We start from the raw sequence: 24627 nt of genomic DNA on the forward strand, positions 1-24627 counted from the left end.
ACACACCGCGGCACAGCGCCGCCGCAGGAACTGAGGTGGACGGGTTGGGCGGCTTCACGCCCAATTGGGCGGGTTTGTGTGGTTGCGCTTCGAGTGGAAACACGGCTTTGGACGCTGCCTCGTTTAATAAATATATTTAAACCTGGAAAATGTGTGGGTTTTTTTTCCTTTGAAGATTTTTTACACAGTTTCAAAAGCAAACACCTGAATTGGCCACTCTGCTACCCATAGTAGGCAACACATAATATTGGGCTACATTAGTATTTTGATGACTGGGCTAAAACGTATTTTAATGTCTGGCCACTCTCATAGCAACCAACCACAGCAACAGGCACCAGAGCAACTGCCAGTCCAGCCACAGCAACAGGCACCAGAGCAACTGCCAGTCCAGCCACAGCAACAGGCACCAGAGCAACTGCCAGTCCAGCCACAGCAACAGGCACCAGAGCAACTGCCAGTCCAGCCACAGCAACAGGCACCAGAGCAACTGCCAGTCCAGCCACAGCAACAGGCACCAGAGCAACTGCCAGTCCAGCCACAGCAACAGGCACCAGAGCAACTGCCAGTCCAGCCACAGCAACAGGCACCAGAGCAACTGCCAGTCCGGCCACAGCAACAGGCACCAGAGCAACTGCCAGTCCGGCCACAGCAACAGGCACCAGAGCAACTGCCAGTCCAGCCACAGCAACAGGAGCCGGTTGTTTCAACTCTTCTACATTTGCGAGGAGACCATGTCTGTATGATAGCATTAGTCCACAACAACAAGAACTTGCATTTATATAGCGCCCTTCACGCGGGATAGCATCTAAAAGCCTACCAGAAGCTGCATGTAGCTTTTTGCCATTATTTGAGAAAAAATTGCAATGAACTACACATATTCCAATACTACTGTTGTGGGAAAAATACTCGTATCTTCCAGTTATGGCAAACTGCTCTGAGACAGAGCTGCTCCTTGTGGGACCCGACTACCAGCAGTGTTATAATCAAGATAGTGAAGATGTGCAGTATGCTGATGTATCAACATACTGTCCAATAGTGTGTTGAGACATTGTTCATTCTGTATTAGTAAATTAGGCTCAAAATTCAACTGCATTGTCAGTTCAAAACATAGAGTCCAAGCATCTCCACGAGTGGATTCCAAGAAGTATAGAGGCTGTGCAGCACCATTCTATGCCATGCTCAGTTGTATAACTATATTGAGACCTAAAAGGGGGAAGAAAATACTTTTTTAAAGGGGTAGCAGATGGAATGTAAACAAATAGTATTACATTGTTATAAGGATGGAGTTTATCCATTGTTAATATTGGTGCTATATTGGTGTGTAATTTTCCGTATTCTATACATGGTTTGTTTGACCAGACTATGTAACTGAGTTTCCAGTCATTCAAGCCCACACATAAGCTTTAATGATTGGCATCCTGGCCAACAATCCTCTAGATCATTTGATCATTCATAATATCTGCTGTATTTTCATTTGGCAAAAAACAGTCAGTAGAAGCATTAGAAATTACATAAGAACATAAGAATTAGGAGCAAGAGTAGGCCATTCGTCCCCTCGAGCCTGCCCTGCCATTCGATAAGATCATGGCTGATCTTCAGACCTAACTCTAATTACCTGCCCTATCCCCATATCCCCTAATCCCTCTATTTTTTAAAAATCTCTCAGTCTCAGCCTTGAAGATGTTCAAGGACTGAGCATCTACAGCCTTCTGGGGTAGTGAATTCCATAAATTCACTACCCTCTGAGTGAAGAAATGTTTCCTCAACTCTGTTCTAAAAGGCTGACCCTTAATTTTAAGACTGTGACCCCTGTTTATAGATTCTCCTACCAGGGGAAACAGTCCCTCAGTGTCTACTTTGTGGAGTCCTGTAGCTCAGTGGTTAGAGCACTCGCTTTGCAAGTGAGAGACCTGAGTTCAATTCCAGGCAGAGGGTGAAACCTTGGGCAAGTTTCCTTACTCCACATGCCTAATAATAATCCCTCCAAAACCAAAAACAATAATAAATTGGTCATTTTCAATCTACGACTGTTTGTGGGACATTGCTGTGCGCAATTGGCTGCCGTGTTCGCCCACAAATATACAGTCAATTCACTTTACAGTGTGTTCTGTGAAGCGCTTGGGGACATTCTCCCGACGTGAAAAGCGCTATATCAAATGCAAGGATTATTATTATTATTATTATCCAGTCCTTTAAGAATCTTATATGTTTCAATAAGATCTCCCCTAATTCTTCTGTACTCTAGAGAATATAACCCTAGTTTATTCAGCCTATCCTCATAGGTCAGTCCCCTCATCCCAGGTACTAACCTAGTGAATCTACACTGCACCCCCTCTAGGGCAAGTATGTCCTTTTTTAAATAAGGAGACCAAAACTGCACACAATACTCTAGGTGCAGTCTCACCAAGGCCCTATACAGTTGCAGCAAGACTTCTCTACTTTTGTACTCTAAACCTTTTGCAATGAACGCTAACATGCCGTTTGCCTTCTTAGTTGCTTGCTGCACCTGCAAACTAACTTTTTGAGACTGGTGTGCAAGGACACCCAAATCCTCTGAACACTAACACTATCTAATCTCTCCCCCTCTAGAAAATAATCTGTTTTTCTATTTTTTCTACAAAGGTGAATAACTTCACACTTCCCCACATTAAATTCCATTTGCCACCTACTCGCCCACTCTCCCAGTCTATCTATATCCCATTGCAATCTTTTTGCATCATCCTCAGAGCTTACTCTCCCACCTAGTTTAGTGTCATCCGCGAATTTAGATACGTTACATTCAATGTCCTCGTCTAGATCATTGATGTAAATTGTAAATAGCTGAGGCCCAAGCACTGATCCTTGTGGCACTCCACTAGTCACATCCTGCCAATTCGAGAATGACCCATTTATCCCTACTCTCTGTTTTCTACCCGATAGCCACTCTTCAATCCATGCTAATATGTTCCCATTAATCCCGTGGGCCTTAACCTTGTGCAATAGCCTTTTGTGTGGCACTTTGTCAAATGCCTTTTTAAAATCTAAATATACTACATCTACTGATTTCCCCCTATCTAACCTGCTAGATACATCTTCAAAAAACTCTAAAAGATTAGTTAAGCATGACTTCCCTTTTGTAAAGCCATGTTGACTCTGCGTAATCTTGTTATGGTCTTCCAGGAATCCCATAACGACATAGTTAATTAAGGACTCAAGAATTTTCCCTACCACTGATGTCAGACTAACTGGTCTACAGTTCCCCATCTTTTCTCTCCCACCCTTCTTAAATAGTGTTGTTACTTTTGCAATCTTCCAATCAATGGGAACCGTTCTAGAATCCAGAGAATTTTGGAAGATCAAAGACAAGCCATCCACTATCTCAGTAGCCACCTCGTTTAAAACGCTAGGATGTAGGCCATCAGGTCCAGGAGATTTATCAGTTTTAAGACCTGACACTGTAAAGCACTTTGGGCTGTCTTAATTTATTGGCTGAATAAATACAAGTGATGTGAAGCAGGCCAGAGCCAGCTGAGCGGGGGAACGAGCAGGTTGGTAGGGGGTTAGCAGGTCACAGTGGTAGGGGGGAGCAAGGCCATGGAGTGCTTTGAAGGTGAAGATCACCATTGGCGAGCAGGCCTTCTGTCACTCTTCCCCCATCCTTTGGAACTCCATCCTGCAGCCCCTCCACCTCGCCCCCTCTCTTCCCTCCTTCAAGACCCATCTCAAGACCCTCCTCTTCGACCACGCCTTCGATCACCCTCCCTCCATCCCCCCATGGCCTCCACCTTCCCCCAGCTCAGGTCCGAAACACTGACTGTCCAGCGCCTTGGGACGCCCTTCTGACATGAAAGGTGCTATACAAATGTAATTTTGTTGTTGTTGTAAACTGAAGATGAGAATAATAGCCATAGTAATACTATGCAAACAATGTGTATCAACAAGTTAAAACTTACTGGTGCTTATACACTTATCGGATTACATCAATTTGTATGGTTTACCAAAGGGGATTAATTGGAGGATAATAACCAAGTAGTAAGAGCAGGATTTTCAAATCAGTTGCACTAAATAATATCTATAATATAGGGTAAAATTCTATTTGGGTCTAGATTTGCTCTATAAACGTACAACAACAACAAGATTCCATTTATAAAGCGCCTTTCACGTCAGGAGGACGTCCCAAGGCGCTGCACAGTTGGGTCATGACCCGTAGCATTACAGTGTCTATAATTTGTCAAATTCTTAAATAGTTTTTAATTTTGAAGCCATTTTCTGTAAATTATACACAAAATAGGCTTCAAAAGTAAAAACTGAATTCAACAGTGTGATATGTTAATAGAGTAAGTCTGGACAAGGGAGGATTTGTACCCCATTATAGGTCGGTTCTGCGTCTGCCCACAAGAGGGAGCCGAATCGAGGTACTCAGCATCATGAGCCATTCCTGGTGACTATTTGATCTTTTGCTTCTTCTCTCGCTCTTCTCTCTGTGGTTTAATTCAGATTGAGTTCTTGCAGCACTGCATTGCTAACTTACGAGGAAGAAAAAGACAGAAAAACGAAAAGCAAAGGAGACAAAACGAAGAAGGCAGGTAAGAAAATTGGAACACATTATTCTGATCTCATTAACTTTCCTGAGTAAAATCAGTTGACCTTTTACAGTATTCTCATTCAGGAGTGTTGTGTACTGAAGCCAAAGTACTGCATTACCAGTTACCTAGTCTGATCTGCAATATCTGACAGTCTTTCACTGTTAGTTAAAAATGATAAATTGTGTTCTTTTTTTAATTGTAGCTAACAATCAACTGTATACCAGGACTGTACTTTATAACTTAAACAAGGAGTCATTTATTTTTATTTGCAAATAATGCTGTTGTAAAGAAAATGGTAATCAATGGAGCTGTGCATTCTGCAGACATGATCCAATGGGATAAATGAGAAAGACAGTTTTGGTCTGAAGCAAAAATTATCTATGGAGGGCTATCAGCACAAGTTTAATATTTATGAAGCGGTTTTACAATGAAACCATATTCTAATAATGCAAAAAATATTTTGGTGATTAAAGTTAAGATTATATCAATATGTCACTTACAAATTACTGTATATGTTTGTAGATGTAGTTTTGGGCATGTGTCACTCAGATTTATGGGTACTGCATTTAACCATGTACAAAGTTGTTTTTTTTAAAAAAACCTTGGGGTCATTTAATTTTTTGTTATGCGACTCTATCGTCATTAAGAAGTTTGCTCCTGTGGACAGAGTGGTGAACTGGGTTGGGACATTATCCTTTTGCCTTTTGGATTTGAAATGTCTTTTTGACGTGAAGGGTGCTATACAAGTGTGATTTGTTGTTGTTGAAAGGATTGGGTCAAATGTCCAAAGGACTTTTTTCATCCATGCATCTCTTGTGATCAGTGCAGTTTGATTTTTTTTCAACAACTATTTTATTGCATACTAATGAAAATGAATGTGAATGCATAATAATCAGAGGCTTGAATTGAAGGACTTTATTGAGGCAGAGCAGAGGAACAACTCTGCAGAAGTTCTGTTATAGGTGGGTTTAGCATTCCTTGATACTGAGTTTGGGTGCCTGAAAAGGAAATCTGTTCCATACCCACATCTCATTACAATGTACACAAACATAAAGAAACTTCTTCTCCTGTGACCTCAATTAAGATTTTACAACAAAAAAAATCGCCTGTTAGATTCAGTGAATAGCTGAGCAATACAGATTAGGAAAGCCCTAGATTTGATCCCTTGGCGAGAATTGGTTTGGAGATCAGCTGCAATATCCTCATGTTCAAATAGCTTGGCAACACTCATTGGTCAACAACAACAATTTACATTTATATAGCACTTTTCACATCAGGAGGATGTCTCAAACACTTCACAAGTTGACTGGGAGCCTGAGCTGGGGGAAGGGGAAGAAAGACGGGAAATCAAGGTTCACACTTGAATAATTTTCATTTGAGCAAGATACTGAAAGGAATTTGGTGCTTGGAGAACTGTACCCAAGGAGACTACCGGAGAGAGATTAAACAACTAATGGGGTGGGAAAAAAAGATGCTCTGGAAGAAGTCTTGTTTAAGAGAATCCCTTAAGGGTGAAAACATATAATTTTGTTGCGCTTTTTTATGAATGTATTTTTTATTTTTGTGTATATTTCCTATTACTATTTCCACATGAATTACCTCTAATAATATTCAACGAGATTGAAAAATGTGGTGTGAGATGTGCTAAACATCCCCCACCAGCTCAGGTATCCAGTCAGCTTGCGAAGTGCTTCGAGACATCCTCCTGAAGTGAAAAGTGTTATGTAACATTTTTCACTTCAACTGTTTTTTTTAAGACTACCTTTGACAAAGTCTATTCATCATAATACTAATTCTTGCATTTTATATAGCGCTTTATCACTTTGTTGAGATGTCTCAAACTGTTTCACAGAATATACTGTAAAGTGGATTGACCAATTGCGCACAGCAGTGTCCCACAAACAGTCATAGATTGAGTGACCAAATTATTACCCCCGGAAAGCGATCTGCCAATCAACTAACAACTGGGATCCAATTTACTGCTAGGTAAACAGAGCTGTGTGGAGTAAGGAAACTTGCCAAAGGTTTCTCCCCACCCAGGAATCAAACCTAGGTCCTCTCGCTTGAGAGGTGAGCACTCTAACCACTATGCTACGGGACTCCACTACCCTTGGATTCTTTTGAGTGCTACAATAGCTCACATACTATTATTCCACATCATTCTTTATAGTAATACCAGAATCAGTAAAGAGTAGCTGATCTCTGGCAAGACCTGATCAAACTTCCAAAAGACTAAACTTCAGACTCTAAGAGCTTCTATCTTCAGTAATTACTCAGTGTAACTCAACAAAGACTATCTATCTACACTTTATCGTTGGTGTGAGCACTGCCATCCTGTGACAATACTCAAAATGAGAAGGAAGTTTCTCCCTTTTGAACTGCCCAGTAATCCTGCAGATAAACTGGCCATTCACACTATTGTGGGGCCTTGATTTACACAAAATAATTGCCTATTTCCCTACAACAAAAATGTAATATACTTGAATTACTGTTTCAATTTTTCCTAAATGTTTCTTCTCCCCTGTAAACAATTTTCCCAAAAAGCTGAAACCCTTTCAAGGCTGCAAATTACTGGTGTCACTATGTAGCTGCCTGAAAGGAGTTATTACTTAGTAACAACTTTCTTTCTTCGGTGTGAGTCAGCCAACAACTGTCTTGCCAAGAATGTATGAATCTCGTAACAATTATTTAATGCATTTTGCCAGTGCAGTTGCTCAAATGTATGAATCATGCTTCTAATTCCTTTGAGGAAAGGAGGTGACAGTCAGCTTTTTGGAAATAAAATCATATGATTTGTTTAAAAAATTATACTCCAAATTTATACTCCTATAAAATAATTGTGAGTACAACAGAATATAAGGAGATAGAGAAAAAGCTCATCTGGTGTGGCTTAAGAAAAATAAAACATTTGTATTATTTTTGGGACCTGTTGCGGAAATAGCTGTAGGGTCATATGGTTGGTCTGACACAGTGAGGTCTTAATATAAGCAGCTGTCAGGGTAGGCCAGGTGCTTCTCCATAGGGATAGAAGGGAACTGGAGGATAAGTCACTCTGGGAAACTCTTGCACACCTCTCACAGTGTGGCATTGACAGATAGAGTGGCACTGCTAGAAGGTTGTCCATCTGCTCAGTTGGCAAGGCAACGGAGGGCAATCTAAAAGGAGGCAGAAAATACCAAAAAAAGATTAAAAATAGCTGCAAGATTTTTTTAAAAAGGATTAATCACTAATCTCCCCGGCTAGCTCTTACTCTTTATTTGTTTTAACTGCTGGTAATTCTTTCATTTTGTGCAGATTTCCAAGAGAAGTAGTTGAACCAGTTGCTCATTGATTTATGGGATGAATTTTACTGGCATTTCATGGGGTGAAAAATGATTGTTGGAATTTGAGCAGTCTGTTCTATAAAAGTCTACTGTATATCAAACTGTGGTTATTTGATATGTGAGTTGTAGAAAAGATGCCAAATTATATGCAAGGATATTCATGTCAGATGAGGCTGACACCTGCCCTTACTGTCACTCAGTGCTGTTTGTTTCTATTTCGCATACTGCTCCTCTGTCATATTGTACAGAAGCACAGACTCACTCAGCCTCAGTTTGGGAAACGGCATCATGGCACAGTTACGTACTGTTGCAGCTGCAGTCCAAACTGGCTATGTCACCCTGAGCTAATTGGGGTCATAGACATTTTTACTGACTGGAGTCATGTTGTTTAAAGGAGTTTGCTGGAGCAGGCTCACACAGGCAGGGTTATGCTGACAACATTCTTCTAGCTTAAGGCCGTCTGTTTGTGCTTAAAGCTTTTTAAAATGTGAACAGAATGGAAAGAAAGGCATCAGAGAGAAACACTTTATTCTGTGTTGTGCGAGTCAATAAAATTCTCTGCCTTTTTTTTATAGGGAAGGGAAAGTACAGCTGATTGAAACCAGGCCTCAGGGAGTCCAGAACCCATGGGAAGTGCAGGTAACAGCATGCTGTCCTAGCAGCTGTTTCAGCCTCTATTACACTGTCAATTTGTTGCCATGCAGCAGGTGCTCTATCTCACATTTAATCTTTAATGCTCTACAAAGGCAAAGACCAGGCAAGAAACAAGTCCTCTCAGAAGCTTGCGTCGGCAGGTGTGGAGTTGTGTAAGGTAAGTCAACAGGTGTAGCAATCTCTGTACCATATATGGTTCAAAGGTATTATATTTTTTATAATCTAAATTCTGTACTTATTCAACAATTTATATGAACTTTATTGCCTATTTATATCTTTTATTTTGCTTATTGGTATCTAAATGTGCTTATCTAAAGCGCTCTGGGATGCTACCCTGAGTGAGGGGTGCTATATAAATGCAAGTTGTTGTTATCTTGAACATTCATGAAATGTAACATAAAAAAGAATATTAGATGAAGTGCCGTGAAATCTGAAAACTGTTATTGAAAATGAAGAGGTGGACAAATAGATATTGTTCAATTACTTTGAATGTAAAAAAATAACTAAATGTTCACAGGCTGCCAGTAACTTGGAGAATCATTCTTTTCCTCACAGCTAAAGAGCAGAAACTATAGTCAGCCTAGTACCATTGACCATATGATTACCACAAGAAGGCTACCTTCGGAAAAACCTGTCCACATTTCCTTAAATCTTGATGGATTGACGGGTAAGTGAACATTTTCAGTCTGTAATATTAATTCAGATATGTCGCAGTATCCTTCGTATAACGTTGGGATCTGCTATGTGGTGATTTCAAAACTGAAGTACGTCATGCTGAGCCGTGGGAACTCCACTCCAATGCGATGCACTTTCGGAGTGGCGTCCCCATGAGTTGGCATGGTGTATGTGGAATCCCCACTCGGATTCCTTACCAGGGAAACGCTGTTATAATTCACAATGTATTTAGATAATCCTTTACAATGCTTTTAAAAATCTGTAGTGGAGTTTGCCCACTCATTTAATTGATACAGAAACTAACTATTGTAAACCTGAGATACTGTATAAAGGCCAGAAACGTCCCAGGTTCAATCCTGGTCTGTGCTAAATTATCTTATTTCAACTGGAATTCAGGAGGAGTTGCCACTATTAGCTGCAATGCTCCTGACCTGAGGAAGGCATCATGCTCTTGATCACCAACCCTTGGTGGAACATGCGTACATGTGGATGTCAGATGAGCGTAAGATTGGTGACTCTTCCCCCACCACAGTCATATAACCCTGATATTATTCATTGCCTGTACTCGTACATGAACATTGACCCTTGGGATGTGGTATTGGACACTAATTGAATTTACATAATACGAGTCAGTAGCTTCACGGGCGGAGAATAAAAAGAAAAAAATCTAAAGCTGTCAAAGAGATAGACAAAGGTTAAAGGAAACTTTGGAGTGAAAATTGAAGCGTCATGGTAATTGTCATCATTCAAAAAAGAGATTAGTCATTCCCTTAATTATTAAGTGGTTCTCGAGTTAGAGCCCTCCTTCCCCCACCTCTCACACACACACACATACACACAACACACATATACACACATACACATACATACAAATGCATCAGAGTGTTTATGCCATGGAGTTGAGTTTTATTTGAACATGTTTTGTTTGATTAAGTCAATATCTTGCTAACTGGCAGTCTAATGTAGCCATCTGTGGGCCGGCAGATTTGGGCTCAACCATTTTGATGGGTGCTCCAGGTGGCATCGTACCTGTGGATCAGTCATCTATCAATTGGATAACCCGACATGTGCTCATGTCATTCAGAAATGTGGCCAATAGCAGTTAATAAGAAGATTATTAGAGGCCAGTGATAACTATTGATTGCTTTTGACCACATTTTTGTTTGTTTTGATAATTATCATCAGTAATAATATCATTTGCCACCTTTTCCTCCCAGATTAAATATATTCTAAATGTCTACATGTAACAGATACTCTCAATTGTACAATTATTAATACTAAACTACATAGGCACTGTGCTGATGCTGAATAGTGTAGACCCTGTGCTAGTGTGAATGATGTTGACACTGTGCTACTGTGAATGGTGTTGACACTGTGCTAGTGTGAAGGATGGACACACTGTGCAATATTTTTTGCCTTCAAAATATCTATGATATTTTTTCTCTGATGGAGCAAATAGAGCTTCTGATTCCACATTGCATTTATCAAATAAACCATCTACTTAAATGAATCTTAACTAGTCTTGGTCATTTGCTTCATGTTTTGTGTGGCATGTCTCTGTGCACTAATTTGCTGCCATGTTTGCCTACAAATACAGAGTCACTATACTTTACAGTAAATCCTGTGATGCATTTGGGATGTCCTCCTGACATGGAAGGAGTTATACCAACAACAAATAACAGTTGTATAGCGCCTTTCAAGTCAGGAGGACCAAATACAGCATAAGGTTATTATTCTTTCATTTATGGGCAAGGTCAGGACTTCCTTGGGGATGGCCATCTCTTATTCCAACTTGGAACATTTTCGTATAAAGGATCTTGGTCTGCAAATAAGGACAAAGTATCAATGTAAAAGATATAGTTGCAATAAGATAATGCTCATGGCATTTTCCTAATTCATCCCAAACCAAATCGATTAAAGTTCTGATGTAGCTTTGTTCAACAAACTGTTCAAATCATTGGTATCAAAGTGTCTCTTCTTGTAAGGTTAATTTCATTTAGCGGTCATTGAAAATATAAAACTAGATTTTTAGGATGAATACAGATCTTAGCACCTGTATTTCATAGAGAGATAATAAGGACCTTAATACAACTACTTTGAATCAGTAAAATATGATACTAGCACTGTTGCTCACTACAAGTTTTAAGAAAACAATTCTGGGACTTAAGAGAAGTACAGTACAGCAGTTCATTCTCTAATTGCCGAATCGTTATATACAGTAGTTTGAATAATTGAATTCCTCAAACCTGAATAGTACATTCCTTAAACTAGTTAAATTCATAATGAGCTCAATAAGTTATTCGTTTGTTAAGAGTTGATTTCATCCATAATAGTCTGAACACTTGAATCCCCTAATTTGAGAATTACTATATACGTATATAATATATATGTATATATTATATATATATATTATATTATATATATAAAAGGCAAACATTTTCATTCATCTTATTGATATCAATATGTGACATCAGTGCTGCCCAAGTGGTTTCATTAGAATGTTATTTAATTCATTGGCACGCTTTCAGTTTCATGTTTAAGCATATATTTTTACACTCTGTGTGATGCTACCGTAACATAATTGTTATGTCCAACCCCCGCATAAGCACTTCCTTTGTGACTGACACCATATAAATGCACTATATCAATGCAAGTTGCTGTATATCATCATAGAGGTAAGACATTAAGTATTACAATGTAAGTTACAGTATTCTATCATGGTAACTTTGATATCATTATCTCATTTTATTTGCTTCCAAATTGAGAAGAGGGGCATTAGATAAGGAAAGGAATTCAATTTAGGAACATTCTCAATAGTGTTTGTTTCATATTTTTGAAAATAGTGATGTTTGCATGGCTTCTAATGTTTTATATAATACTGATTGTTAGCTTATATGTTAGGTACGACACGGATAACAACATCAACAATTTACAGTTATCTAGTGCCTTTCATGTCGGAAGGACGTCCCAAGGTGCTGGACAGTTAAGGGTTATCACCCAAGGTGGGGGTTGGAATCAAGAGGGGTGGAGTAAGAAACCTATTAAGAGTGAGAGACCTGAGTTCAATTCCAGGCAGGGCGAAACCTTGGGCAAGTTTCCTTACTCCACACGCCTAATAATAATCCCTCCAAAACTAAAAACAATAATTAAATTGGTCATTTTCAATCTACGACTGTTTGTGGGACATTGCTGTGCGCAATTGGCTGCCGCGTTCGCCCACAAATATACAGTCAATTCACTTTACAGTGTGTTCTGTGAAGCGCTTTGGGACGTCCTCCCGATGTGAAAAGCGCTATATCAAATGCAAGGATTATTATTATTATTATTATTATTAAGAGATACAACAACACTGATCCCATTGTGGTTTGGCAGAGTTCTGTATACTTGGATGTTATTTGTATTGGCAGGACTGTAATCATTCTGTGCCTGATTGAATCGATAGGGATGAGCAGGGTCCAGGGCCTCTGAGGGGGCTGAGCAGAATCTAGGGGAAAGTAAAACCAACTCAAAGAATACCTGGCCTGGACAGACTGTGGTCCCTGTTGTAATTGGGAAGACAGTGTACATTAAAATACATAGCTGATCTTATTCCTTTGGAATAATATAGAACAAGTGAAAGAGGGTCCTGCAGGGGAGTGGGGATTACATGGAGTAAACCTATAAACTGCAAGCTCAGCCCCTCCAATGCTTGCCATGCTACAACCCAGCTTGTCATCGATTTTTCTGATGGCAGCTCTCCAATGGACCACATGTTTCTTGTTGGGGCATTAGATTTGCTCGGTTTCTGTGGGATACACCATCTCACTGCTCAGAGCAAATACTGTGGGTGAGTGAACACTAAGCTGAGTATGTGTGGGGTTGGGTCTGCCAGGGATCATGAGTGTCTCTAAAGTGATCTGATGGCATCACGCCTACATGGCTGCTGGCAAAGGCACCCACAATTAAACTGCCTTAGCACAGTTGCAAGACTTGATTTCGAGCCCGAGCCAAAGCTTTGTGTGACGTACATGGAGTTCCTTGGAGAAAATACTCTTTTTGTTGCAGGTACTTTTGCCAGCGGGCACGCAGCAGTGGCATTGCTGGAGTACTTTTTAGATGTCACAGACTAAGGAATTTTCATGATCCCCTCCCAGAAGGACTGGAGGTGGGCATCTTACCAGAATATTTTCATGCATGTGCAACTTTTGGCTGCTCCCATTGCCACTCATTGGTCTAAATAGGATAGAATTATTTAAGTTTACTTAGGGAGAGATATGTGATGCAAGACACCTTTGACTTCCATATTTTTGTTGAATTACTGCATGAAAGTTAGGAAGACAATAGAAATAAACAGGTAGTGAAGAGGAAACAGCTCATATCCTTGATCAGACAGACAGACACATACAACAATAATTTACATTTATATAGCGCCCTCCACACCAGGCGGCATCCCAGAGCGCTTAGTGTGTCCCATATACACACACAAACATACACATACAGTCGCACGCGCACTCACACACACACCAGTGCGTGCACACAAACACACAGACTCGTGTGAACACACACACATAGGCATGCGCACACACACACACAAACACACAGGTTTGTCCTCACACACACACTCATAGGTGCACACAGGCGCACACACTCAAGCACGCACTCAGAGGCTCAAAAACACAAAGACTAGCAAAACGGACAGAAAAGAAACATATACGACAATAATATATAAAGAGAGAGAGAGACTGAGAGACAAAGTGACTGAGAGGGAGAGAGAGTCATCTAACAACAATAATAATCAGTGTAGTCCTGTAGCTTAGTGGTTAGAGGACTCACCTCACAAGCGAGAGGACCTGGGTTCGATTCCTGGGCAGGGTGAAACCTTAAGGTTTTCTTACTCCACACACACACCTCTGTTTACCTAGGAACCTCCTTGTTTGTCAATTGGCAAATTCGCTTTCTGGGGGTAATAATCCCTTCAAAAATAATAATTTGGTCACTCAATCCACAGCTGTTTGTGGGACACTGCTGTGCGCAATTGGCTACTGAGTTTTGCCCACAAAATATACGGTTAGTTCACTTTACAGTATATTCTGTGAAGTGCTTTGGGACGTTTCAATGACCTGATAAGGTGCCATATCAAAGCAATGATTATTAATATTCTATATTTGCTTCTTGCAAAATGTTTTGAGTCAGGCACCTCGGTGTTCTGTTCGACCCTGAGCTGTCCTTTCTTTCCCACATCCGCGCCACAGCTGGCACTGCCTTCCACCACCTCCGGAACATCCCCAGACTACGGCACTACCTCACCCCTCACGCTGCTGAAACTCTGGTCCATGCCTTTATCACCTCAAGGCTGGACTACGGGAACTCTCTCCTCGCCGGCCTTCCCGGCACCTCCCTCCACAAGCTGCAGGTCATTCAGAACTCTGCAGCTCGTGTACTGTCCCGCACCAGGCTTCGCAACCACATCACTCCCACCCTCGCTCGCCTCCACTGGCTCCCCATCCCCCAGAGGATCGAATTCAAGATCCTCATCCTCACCTATAAGGCCATTCACGGCCTTGCTCCCTCCTACCTCTCCGACGTATTATCCCCCCACATACCTGCCCGTACCCTCCGTTCCTCTGGCTCCGGTCTGTTCCACATCCCCCGCCCTAACCGTACCATCGGTGGCCGGGCTTTCAGCCTCTCAGAACTCAATCCCCCAGTGCCTTCGCCTTGCCTCCTCCCTTTCCTCCTTCAAGGCCGGTCTCTAGACTTTTCTCTTCAACCGTGCCTTTAGCTCCCCTCTGTACTCTCTACCCCCTCCTCGCTCCCTCCCTTCCCTCCCCTCCTCACTCCCTCCCTTCCCTCCCCTCACCCTGACCATTGCCCCCCTGCTCGGGTCCCGACTCAACTGTCCAGCGCCTTGGGACGTCCTCCCGACGTGAAAGGCGCTCTATAAATGTAATCTTGTTGTTATTGTTGTTGAATGCAAACTTTTACCTCTCGACTCCTGATGGTAGCTGAAGCTAAAGAACTCTAGGGAACAAGCTCAGCTACTCTCCAAAATTTCTCCGTGGGAGGACTGCATGTCCATATGAATAATGTACTTTATTTGCTATTTTCAATGGAAAATGCAGATTTATAAGTAGTAAACATTACCATCTACTAATGAAGCAGCCTTTTGCTTCTTTGTACTTGAAAAGTTTCACATCCCTGGAACACAATCATTTCCAAGAATTAAAATTAAAAGTTTGTACAAGGTAACATTGCCTTGTTAAGTAATTTGTTGAATAAGTTTTGAGAAAATTGTTGGCAACTCATGAATAACCCTTATTAAAGTGACTGCAAAATATGTCTCTGATGTACAATACTAGGTTGTATTGTGAAGACAATTCTACTCGATGTTCAAATTTCAAATTATTCTCTTGTCTTCAGCCCTGTCAACATATTTTACAGTCAGTCTTTCGTAACATTACCACAGCAACTGTACTGTTGTCATTACAGACCTTCATTATTTGCACCATACTGGCCATCTGGAATATGATTCATCCATCTGTTTTTAGAATACTGATCTATTCTCAGCTCAGCTCTGTAAGAAAATCTGTAACCTAGCTAAACAAGTAAACCGGTTATATATTTGAGAATGATTTTCGGTAAGAAAGAAAGGGTTGTTGTGTTTGATATCTCAAAAATCAGGCTTGATTTTAAAGTGTTCCTAATGCAATGATCAAAAACTCATGGTGTGACAGTGTCTTGTGAAATGAAAGTCTGAATACCTTCTTGCTGAAGGCCAAGAATTAAATGCATGTGCTTGTGGCAGTTCACTGCTAAGATACGTGACTAATTGCTCAGAATTCACCAGAGGTTACAAAAGATTTTTGTATGCCTTATAACATTTAAAAAGTATTTCTGAGTGGTATAAAAGAAAACCTTTGTAGATGTGTTCAATCGTTTGTAATACATTTAATAGATTCCCACTGGACAGGTGAAGGGTGTGAGAGATATCTTACTAAAAGCTGTAGACTGATGAACCACCAAATAGCTCAATGGGTAATTCCACTGCATGGTGTGGCACAGAGCCATACAGACCAGGAAGGTCTCAGGTTTGATTGCTAGGCTTTGCTGAGTTAGCTGATCTCAGCTGTGGCAGCAGTTGGGACTATAATTGGCCTCAGTATGAATAAAAAGGAGCTAGAATTCCCTCTACTGGGTACACAGGTGAATTCTAGAGAAGGACGTGGCCAGGCTCTTTATGTTTAATGCTGATACATTTATCTACTAAATACACAGCCACTTTACAGTAAATCCTGTGAAGCACTTTGAGCTGGCGTCTGAATGTGAAAGGCATTGTAAGGATTATTATTATTTTAGGTACTCTACCCAGCTTTGCACGTTATTAACTGAAGTACCACTGCTCTGTTAGAGTCTTCCCACAACACACCAAGTTGGGAATTCACTACAGTATGCTACATTTAATCATTTGAAATGATTAAATGTAGCATACTGCAGTGAATAATATAATTATCAAGTAATATGTGGTTGCTGCGGAGTTTGAATTGAGGGGTTCTGATGACATAATAACAACTGACAGCAAAACTCAATTAGTCCACAAGGTTCAATCACTTTCTTGTACCTCTCCCAACCATTTATAACTTTTTTTATTACACATAAGTAGAGAATGAATGTGCTGTTAAGTCTCAATGAGATTGCTTATTTGCTTACCATTGGGTAAGGGAAGGGAGCAGCAGGGGCAATGGGTTGCAGGAGGTGACAGAGGCCGGGAGGGATTTGAATTTGATCTGCTGGGGGATGGGGAGCCAGTGGAACTGAGCAAGGGTGGTTGTGGTAGTCTTGCGGAGCCCAATATTGGGGAGGACATGGGGGGGCTGAGTTCTGAATGGTCTGCAGGTTGTCTAGGGAGGAACTGAGGCGTCTGGCTAGCCGGCGTTTGAATAGTCAAGACTATTCAATTGAATAAGATTATGATTTTATTATGATTTTTGAAAGTAACTATTTTTCTTTACCAGCTCATATTATCTCTTTTACTTGAGAGGATGGGATGGACCAGTTTGTAAACAAAAGTTCATCAATGTTCCAAATGTAGTCCGTCCACCAGGAGGAATGAGACTAGTGCATAAATGTGGCCCTTCCCAAATAACCAGCTGAGATTGGGGAGGTTCATTCGCTAGATGAAGCTCATTGACAGTAAAGAATGATTACTTTATGAGTGGTGCAGGTGTCCAGGGCTGTAGATGTTCTGTTTTTTTTCTTGAACAAGAAAACAGACAGACATGATTATCATGGAAAGTGCTGGAGTAACACCAGACTGAGATCCCAGTTTGTAACGATGTATTTTGTTACTAAAAAATAGAAGAATTTTTCATTTAATTTTCTCCTCTCCCCTCTCGAAGTGCTGATTGAGTGCTGGGTACTGACATGAAAGGCGCTGCAATGCAAGAATTATTATTATTATTACCCACTGTTACCATGCGCATGTGATCATTATTCAACAACAACAAGATTGCATTTATCGAGCGCCTTTCACGTTGGGAGGACGTCCCAAGGCACTGGACAGTTGGGTCGGGACCCGAGCAGGAGGGAAATGGTCAGGGTGATGGAAGGGAGGGAGCGAGGAGTGGGTAGAGAGTCGAGAGGGGAGGTGAAGAGAAAGGTCTTGAGACCGGCCTTGAAGGAGGAAAGGGAGGAAGCAAGGCGAAGGCACTGGGGGATGGAGTTCCAGAGCCTGGGGGCTGAGAGGCTGAAGGCCCGGCCACCGATGGTAGGGCGGTTGGGGCGGGGGATGTGGAGCAGACCGGAGCCAGAGGAACGGAAGGTACGGGCAGGTAAGTAGGGGGATAGTAGGTCGGAGAGGTAGGAGGGAGCAAGGCCGTGAATGGCCTTGTAGGTGAGGATGAGGATCTTGAATTCGTTATTTGGATGTTGATCAGGAACAAGAACTTTGCCTGTGTATTTTCCCCCTTTCAGCCTCGACTTGGAGCTCGTTTGTCACACACAATAAATCAAATTTGGATCCATCTGATTGCTTAATGCTACACCTTACAATGGTCTCTTAACTACTCATCTGTAGGAGGAGCCATATTATGTTCTATTGTGTAAAAGGAATTTGTTCCAAAACAATGTTGTTATAAAAACTCTCTGATGTATCCCAAACTTAAGATCAATTTTAAAGAAAGTATTCACATTTATGCATTTTCAATGTCAGTTTCTGTTCCTCTTAAGGTCCCTTGTGCATGTACCTTCTCTCAGCCCTTGCCAGTGGTGCTTCTTTTTTGATTCAGTCACTCATGAGGAAACAGTTGGGGAAGCATCAGGTCTCCACTCTGGGGTCTAATTTGTGGATTGTGTTAACCATGTGCAAACACAGAATTACATGTAATCCTTTTTCATTGGTTCCTAATCACATAATGAAGGCCATCTGTAATTCCCTCTGCGCACTTATATTTACAAGTGATTCACACCATTCGTAAATTAGAACCCAGTACATCTGTCCCTCGTGGCCAAGTTGAGATTGGCAATTCGGAGCACAAAGCTATGTTCTACTGTGCCATAAAGTATCCTGTTGCCGAACCATTGCCTTCTACACCTTGTGTATGATATCGTTACTTCAATTCAGTTCAGTATAAGCAGCAGAATTTATAAAACTAAACAATTAAGAGTTATTTGTTTTGCATTGAATTCAACATTATTAAGTTTACATTATATGGTCTTTCTTCAGAGCTGAATATCCCTGATGATTTTATACCAAGTGTTTATCTGCAACTTGATCAGCATCTACAGGTAAGGGATACTATATTGTTCTAGTGCTATGCACCTCAAAAGCAGCACACCTTCAACATTGTATAAAAATCAAGCTGATTTACTGTCTGTTTGCATGTTAAAGAAGCTGAGTAGAAAATAGAAGGGGATTATTAATCCCAGCACTACAGAAACCATTATGTACCATAATCCCAATTTGTGTTTCTTTGAGATTTATAGTATTTAAGTGAAGTGAATTCAGATTATAAAAAGAGGATATGAGGTAACCCTCTTAGTCAGGTTTACTTTTCAGCAAGAATCTATAATCAATAGGGCCAGTTCACTTATAAACAGGCCAATATTGATACAGTTGCATAAATAAATGTAAAGATCTAAAATAAATAGAAATGATTGGCTTGGTAATAAAACCAATTAACTTGGCAATACTGTATTTAAACTAAAAAAGACAAATAATATTGTTGGAATTTATTTGAGAAAGATCATAAAACTGCTTTTGGAAATGTTTCAGTAAAAAAATGACACATAAAATTACTCAAATTTGGACGTTGGCTTGAAGTTGAAAGGCTGACTTGCCAAATTGTGATGCCGTTTAGTGGTAATAAACTACAGTTTATTACAAATACAGAAATCTTGACATTGTATTTAGATTCTTGCCAATTATATGCATCACATACTGTTCCTTCAGGAATCTGGCATAAATAATTTTGGTTATGACTATGACAGTATTAACATTCCTGAAGTCAAAGTTAGTCTTGAAACCTCGCAGTATTCCAGTAATTGGATCCACTGTTAATATTGGGTTACATGTAAAATAACAATTCAATGCTAGCTATTGTTAACACTACCAACTGGAAAAACCAACTTCCTGTCACTCTAAGAACATTCATATTCGTGACTTACGATGAGAGTAGAATAGAATGGGAATAGAAACGGCTCAATTCTGAAAAGCTTCAAAAATAATATTTAGCTGATTAATCGCCATTAATGATGAAGTTTTTCAAAGCACACTTCTGTAACTTCTTACCATTATGCTTCATCACAGCCACTAATGTCTAAAATGTTCAGAAACTAAAAATAAATTAAAAATAATCCTTACATTCTCATAAATAAATCTTCTATCCTGAGAAAAACCCCACTGTTTATTGAATGAAATTGTCCATTTTATATTGTAATATGTAGTTACAACAACAAAAAATTACATTTGTAGAGTGTCATTCAACAATAACAACAACTTGCACTTATATAGCGCCCTCCATGGAGGGTAGCATCTCAGGGTGCTTTCCATTCCGAAGGCGGAGGACGGTCAGTTATGTGAAAAACTGTGCAAGTACAGTAATTTGTGACAATAAACAAAATCAGAAAAGATGATCCAAGGAAATCTGATGGCATGTTCAATGAGTTTGAGATCACCGAATTAAGCCAGACCCAGATACTATAGTTTACTATCGTCTTTGATATTCTGTTGAACTGAAGAGGGAAAGTCAGCTATGTTTAAAAAGTAAAAAGGGTCTCACAGATGAAGTTTAGAATACTTATGACTCAATGGTTATTTCCAACTGGGCAGGATGATAACCAACAATATCTGAGGCATGATTAATTTAGACCGAAAAGCTCCGGAGCTGCTAATTTTATTACTCTAACAATAAAATGCAGTTGAACTGTGTTTGGCCTGTATGTTGTTGAAATTAACTCAATTTATAATTAATATTTTAAAGTGTTGATAGTATGTTTGCCATTATTTTTGAGTTAAATTTGCACTGGTATTTATTTTCTCCCTGATACCTTTCATTGGCCTCCCTGTGCCACACACTGTAATTCCATCAAGAGATTGGGCAGGTGCCATGCTCCAAGGTTTCTGTCAATAGCACTCTGTGATCAGTTGGCAGCAGGTGCATGAGAACAGCCTGGGATGTCTTACTCTCTCTCTCTCTCTCTGATTTTGATTTCCTTTCCAAGCTGTGTGGAAGTGCATGGGCTCTACTTGGCTCCTGTGCCATGCCTTTGAAATCTCATTGTGTGGGGGACTGTGAAGGTGAACTGAATGTTGGTAACTGAGCCTTCAGTCACTATGCCTGGAGTCCTGTAGCTCAGTGGTTAGAGCACTCGCTTTGCAAGCGGGAGACCTGAGTTCAATTCCAGGCAGGGCGAAACCTTGGGCAAGTTTCCTTACTCCACACACCTAATAATAATCCCTCCAAAACCAAAAACAATAATAAATTGGTCATTTTCAATCTACGACTGTTTGTGGGACATTGCTGTGTGCAATTGGCTGCCGCGTTCGCCCACAAATATACAGTCAATTCACTTTACAGTGTGTTCTGTGAAGCGCTTTGGGACGTCCTCCCGACGTGAAAAGCGCTATATCAAATGCAAGGATTATTATTATTATTATATGACCCTAATCTCTGGAAATCCCTGCCTTAATCTCTTTGACACACCCCACTTTATTCTTCTTTAAATTCTATCTGAAAACATTCCTCTTCGACCTGGCCTATGGTCACCTCCTTCTTGTCCTATGCTCAGTGTCCAATTTTGTCACTGTACAATGCTGCAATGTAAAGGACTCTATGTAATATACATGCAGTTGCTATTGCTGTCCTCAGTCTCTGGGAGCACTATGAGTACTGTTGATTTACCTCATTGCTCCATGTCATTATCCCTTCTCTCCCATTTTGATCCTCTCCCCAGCTGCAATCACCCAGTTACACCAAGATTGCAAGTAGGTGACCTGGAAGTTTCACAAGAGCAGTTTGGGTTGACGTTCTTCAACTTTTCCCAGATTTTCTTTGGGGACATACCTTGCTTGAATTTGGCTCTTACCCTAGACAGCATGGATTATTTAATATCCTACCACATTCCATGCTGGAGTACAGCAATGTGCTTGCCAGTCCAGTGTATTTTTAGCCTAATTGGAAAAATGCCTATTAGATGTGATCTACATTGGGCAGGGGGGTACCTAATTTCTTTTCTGCCTGTTAGCCTCTGCAGCCATGTCTCAGCTCCAAGGAGTCCATGCTGGTATTCGAGCAGCACTGCAGGCTAGCTGAGGAGTACTACAAAGTCCGGAATGAAATTGCGCTCCTGCAAGAAAGAAAGTAAGTGACAGTTCTGCTAGTGTACTGCTGTGCACCACTACACATGTTTTGTAATATTCTCAAAATACTATATTATTGAACCTGAAAACAGAGACGATATTAATAATAATAATAATAATCCTTGCATTTGATATAGCGCTTTTCACATTGGGAGGACGTTCCAAAGCGCTTCACAGAACACACTGTAAAGTGAATTGACTGTATATAATAATAATAACCTTTGCATTGGTGCAGAGCCTCATTATGTCATTGTGACATCTCAAAGCAGGATATACTGTAAAGTGGATTGACTGTGTATTTTGTGGGCAATCGAGGCAGCCAGTTTGTGCACAGCAGTGTCCCATAACCAGCCAAGGAGTTAGTGACCAATTTTATTTGGGGATTGTTGGCCAGGACACCAGGAGAAAATTCCTTCTCTTTTAGAATAGTGCTGTGGGATCTTTAGTGTCCACCCAAATAGGCAGACAGGATCTAGGTTTAATGTTTCATCTGAAAGACAACACCTCCAACAATGCAACACACTCCCAGCCCTGCATTGGAGAGTCAGCTGAGACTATGTGATTCCAAATCCCGATGTGGGGTTTGAACCCAAAACCTACCAACTCCAAGGCAAGAGTGCTACCACTGAACCTGGATGATGATGATAATAATAATAATAACTAAGATGATACACTATTTGCTTTAACTAATGAAATTATTTTACATTCTGACTTGTTAATGTGAGATTAAATTAAAAAATATTTAAGAGCACTTCAGCATCACTGTCTGTGCCTCAGGATGCAAAATTTAAAGTCTGCTTTAGGGCAGCAAATAACACAGTATCGTAAACAGAAGTATATTAAACGCTTGAGTGATTCTCAATTTGAAAATAATAATAATCCTTGCATTTGATATAGCGCTTTAAATGTCTTAAGTGAATTGACTGTATATTTATGAGCGAAATGCAGCCAATTGTGCACAGCAGTGTGCCACAAACAATCGTGGATTGAAGTGGCCAATTATTTTTTGAGGGATTATTATCAGGCGTGTGGAGTAAGGAAACTTGCACAAGATTTTGCCCTGCCGGTAATCAAACCTAGGTCTCTCACTTGCGAGGTGAGTGCTCTAACCACTGAGCTACAGGCCTGCATATTCCTTCCTTCAAATACAGAAAGAACATGGATTAATTTCACATTCTCAACACACAACAGCGGGATTAGGGTGTTGCTACAATTCTAGCAGTATTCGCACTTTATTTAAAGAGCACAATAGGACTAAAAGCAATTCACTTGCACAGAAATAGATTTCATACAAGCAAATCAACAGGAACAGTGTTGTCATACTACAATCAGACTTGTACTCCACGTGCCTCTCTCTACTTTATTAGTTTTCTTGTGTACACAAGTTTCTGAAATGTAAATCCATGGATTGTTTCCAGTGAAATTAATGGTGCACAGCTTACTCTTGTGAATACAAAAACGTGCTTAATTCGTAGACTTCAAAATAAACTGTGAGATTTTGGAAATTTTCAGTAAAATTGATTAAACAGCGTAAATAGTTGCATTCACAGAAAACCAGTGAGACTTGGCATGAAAGCAGTGGGCTGTAACACATTCTCAGAATATCAATGGCTATCTACACAGATTGCCTTCAGTCTTTTCTGTTCCAATTAGGACCTCACAATCCCTTTCTGTGTTGGGGCCTTGTACTTCTGCATACTGTAATTTGGTTGTTGTTCTACATTTTAGGATCCGTTTTTATCAGACAATGGGGACAAAAGTGCAGTATTCTTAACAGGATTTGAAAAGCTTCAATACATTTTGAGTCCTGCCAACAACTTGATGCATGTTGCATTAACTTACGGAAACTCTGCTCTGACCTGCCCGGAAGGAAATTGTTCAGAGCAGAGTTCCCATGTGTGGATGTGATGAATGTTCAGTTATTGATAGGTATTGATATTTATGAATCTCGTTATAAATGCTGTGTTTTTGTCTCCAATGTCAGAAACTGCCGGTACTTTGTTCTTTCCGCACCTCAACAAACTAGTTTATCGAGCTATCGTTTTAAACTAAATTTTCAGCTTACTTTTTCTAAATGATCCTGTCGATTTCTTAAAAACATAGTGACAAAGTTTCATAAGGCAAAGTAGAATGAGCAAATGTGATAAAAATACGGCTTGAGAAAGCTGGAAATCTGAAACAAAACAGGAAATGCTGGAAATCCAATCAACATGGGAAAGAGTAAGATATGTTAATGATTGGTGTGGCCCTTTAGATTTCATGATGGGTCATGTCTGAAGTATTAACTTGTCAATCTTGTTCAGATCCAGATTGACCTCTGATGTTTTTAAAGAAAATATTATTAAACTTACTTTGAATGCTTAGATTTTTCTTAGGAATATAGACAAGAAGGAGATTGTTCAATCTCAAACCTGTTTCACCAATTTATTATGTTCCAGTTTTCCTGTTGTGAAGTCAGGCACTTTGGTACAGTACATTGTTGTATTGCAGATATAACAATACCGGGTGGTAAGCGAGCGCCGCCTGCTGGTCAAATAATAAAACGGTGGCAAAGAAGCACTTAAAGCCAAGAATT

The 24627-nt window shown here is 40.3% G+C and overlaps 1 protein-coding gene across 1 annotated transcript in view; it reads left to right on the forward strand.

Annotated features, from left to right (window-relative positions):
• Window positions 1-4376: 4376 nt before the first annotated feature.
• The window catches only part of map3k7cl (map3k7 C-terminal like), a 32710-nt gene continuing 12459 nt past the window's right edge, over window positions 4377-24627 (forward strand). Inside the window, exons 1-6 of the mRNA XM_007901231.2 lie at window positions 4377-4565; window positions 8464-8527; window positions 8635-8699; window positions 9098-9209; window positions 18918-18979; window positions 21938-22053. Coding sequence (XP_007899422.2) covers window positions 8515-8527; window positions 8635-8699; window positions 9098-9209; window positions 18918-18979; window positions 21938-22053 — 368 coding nt within the window. The 5' untranslated portion in view covers window positions 4377-4565; window positions 8464-8514. The remainder of the gene's footprint in view (window positions 4566-8463; window positions 8528-8634; window positions 8700-9097; window positions 9210-18917; window positions 18980-21937; window positions 22054-24627) is intronic.

Source organism: Callorhinchus milii, unplaced genomic scaffold (genome assembly GCF_018977255.1).
Source record: "Callorhinchus milii isolate IMCB2004 unplaced genomic scaffold, IMCB_Cmil_1.0 Scaffold4, whole genome shotgun sequence".
Taxonomy (NCBI): domain Eukaryota; kingdom Metazoa; phylum Chordata; class Chondrichthyes; order Chimaeriformes; family Callorhinchidae; genus Callorhinchus; species Callorhinchus milii.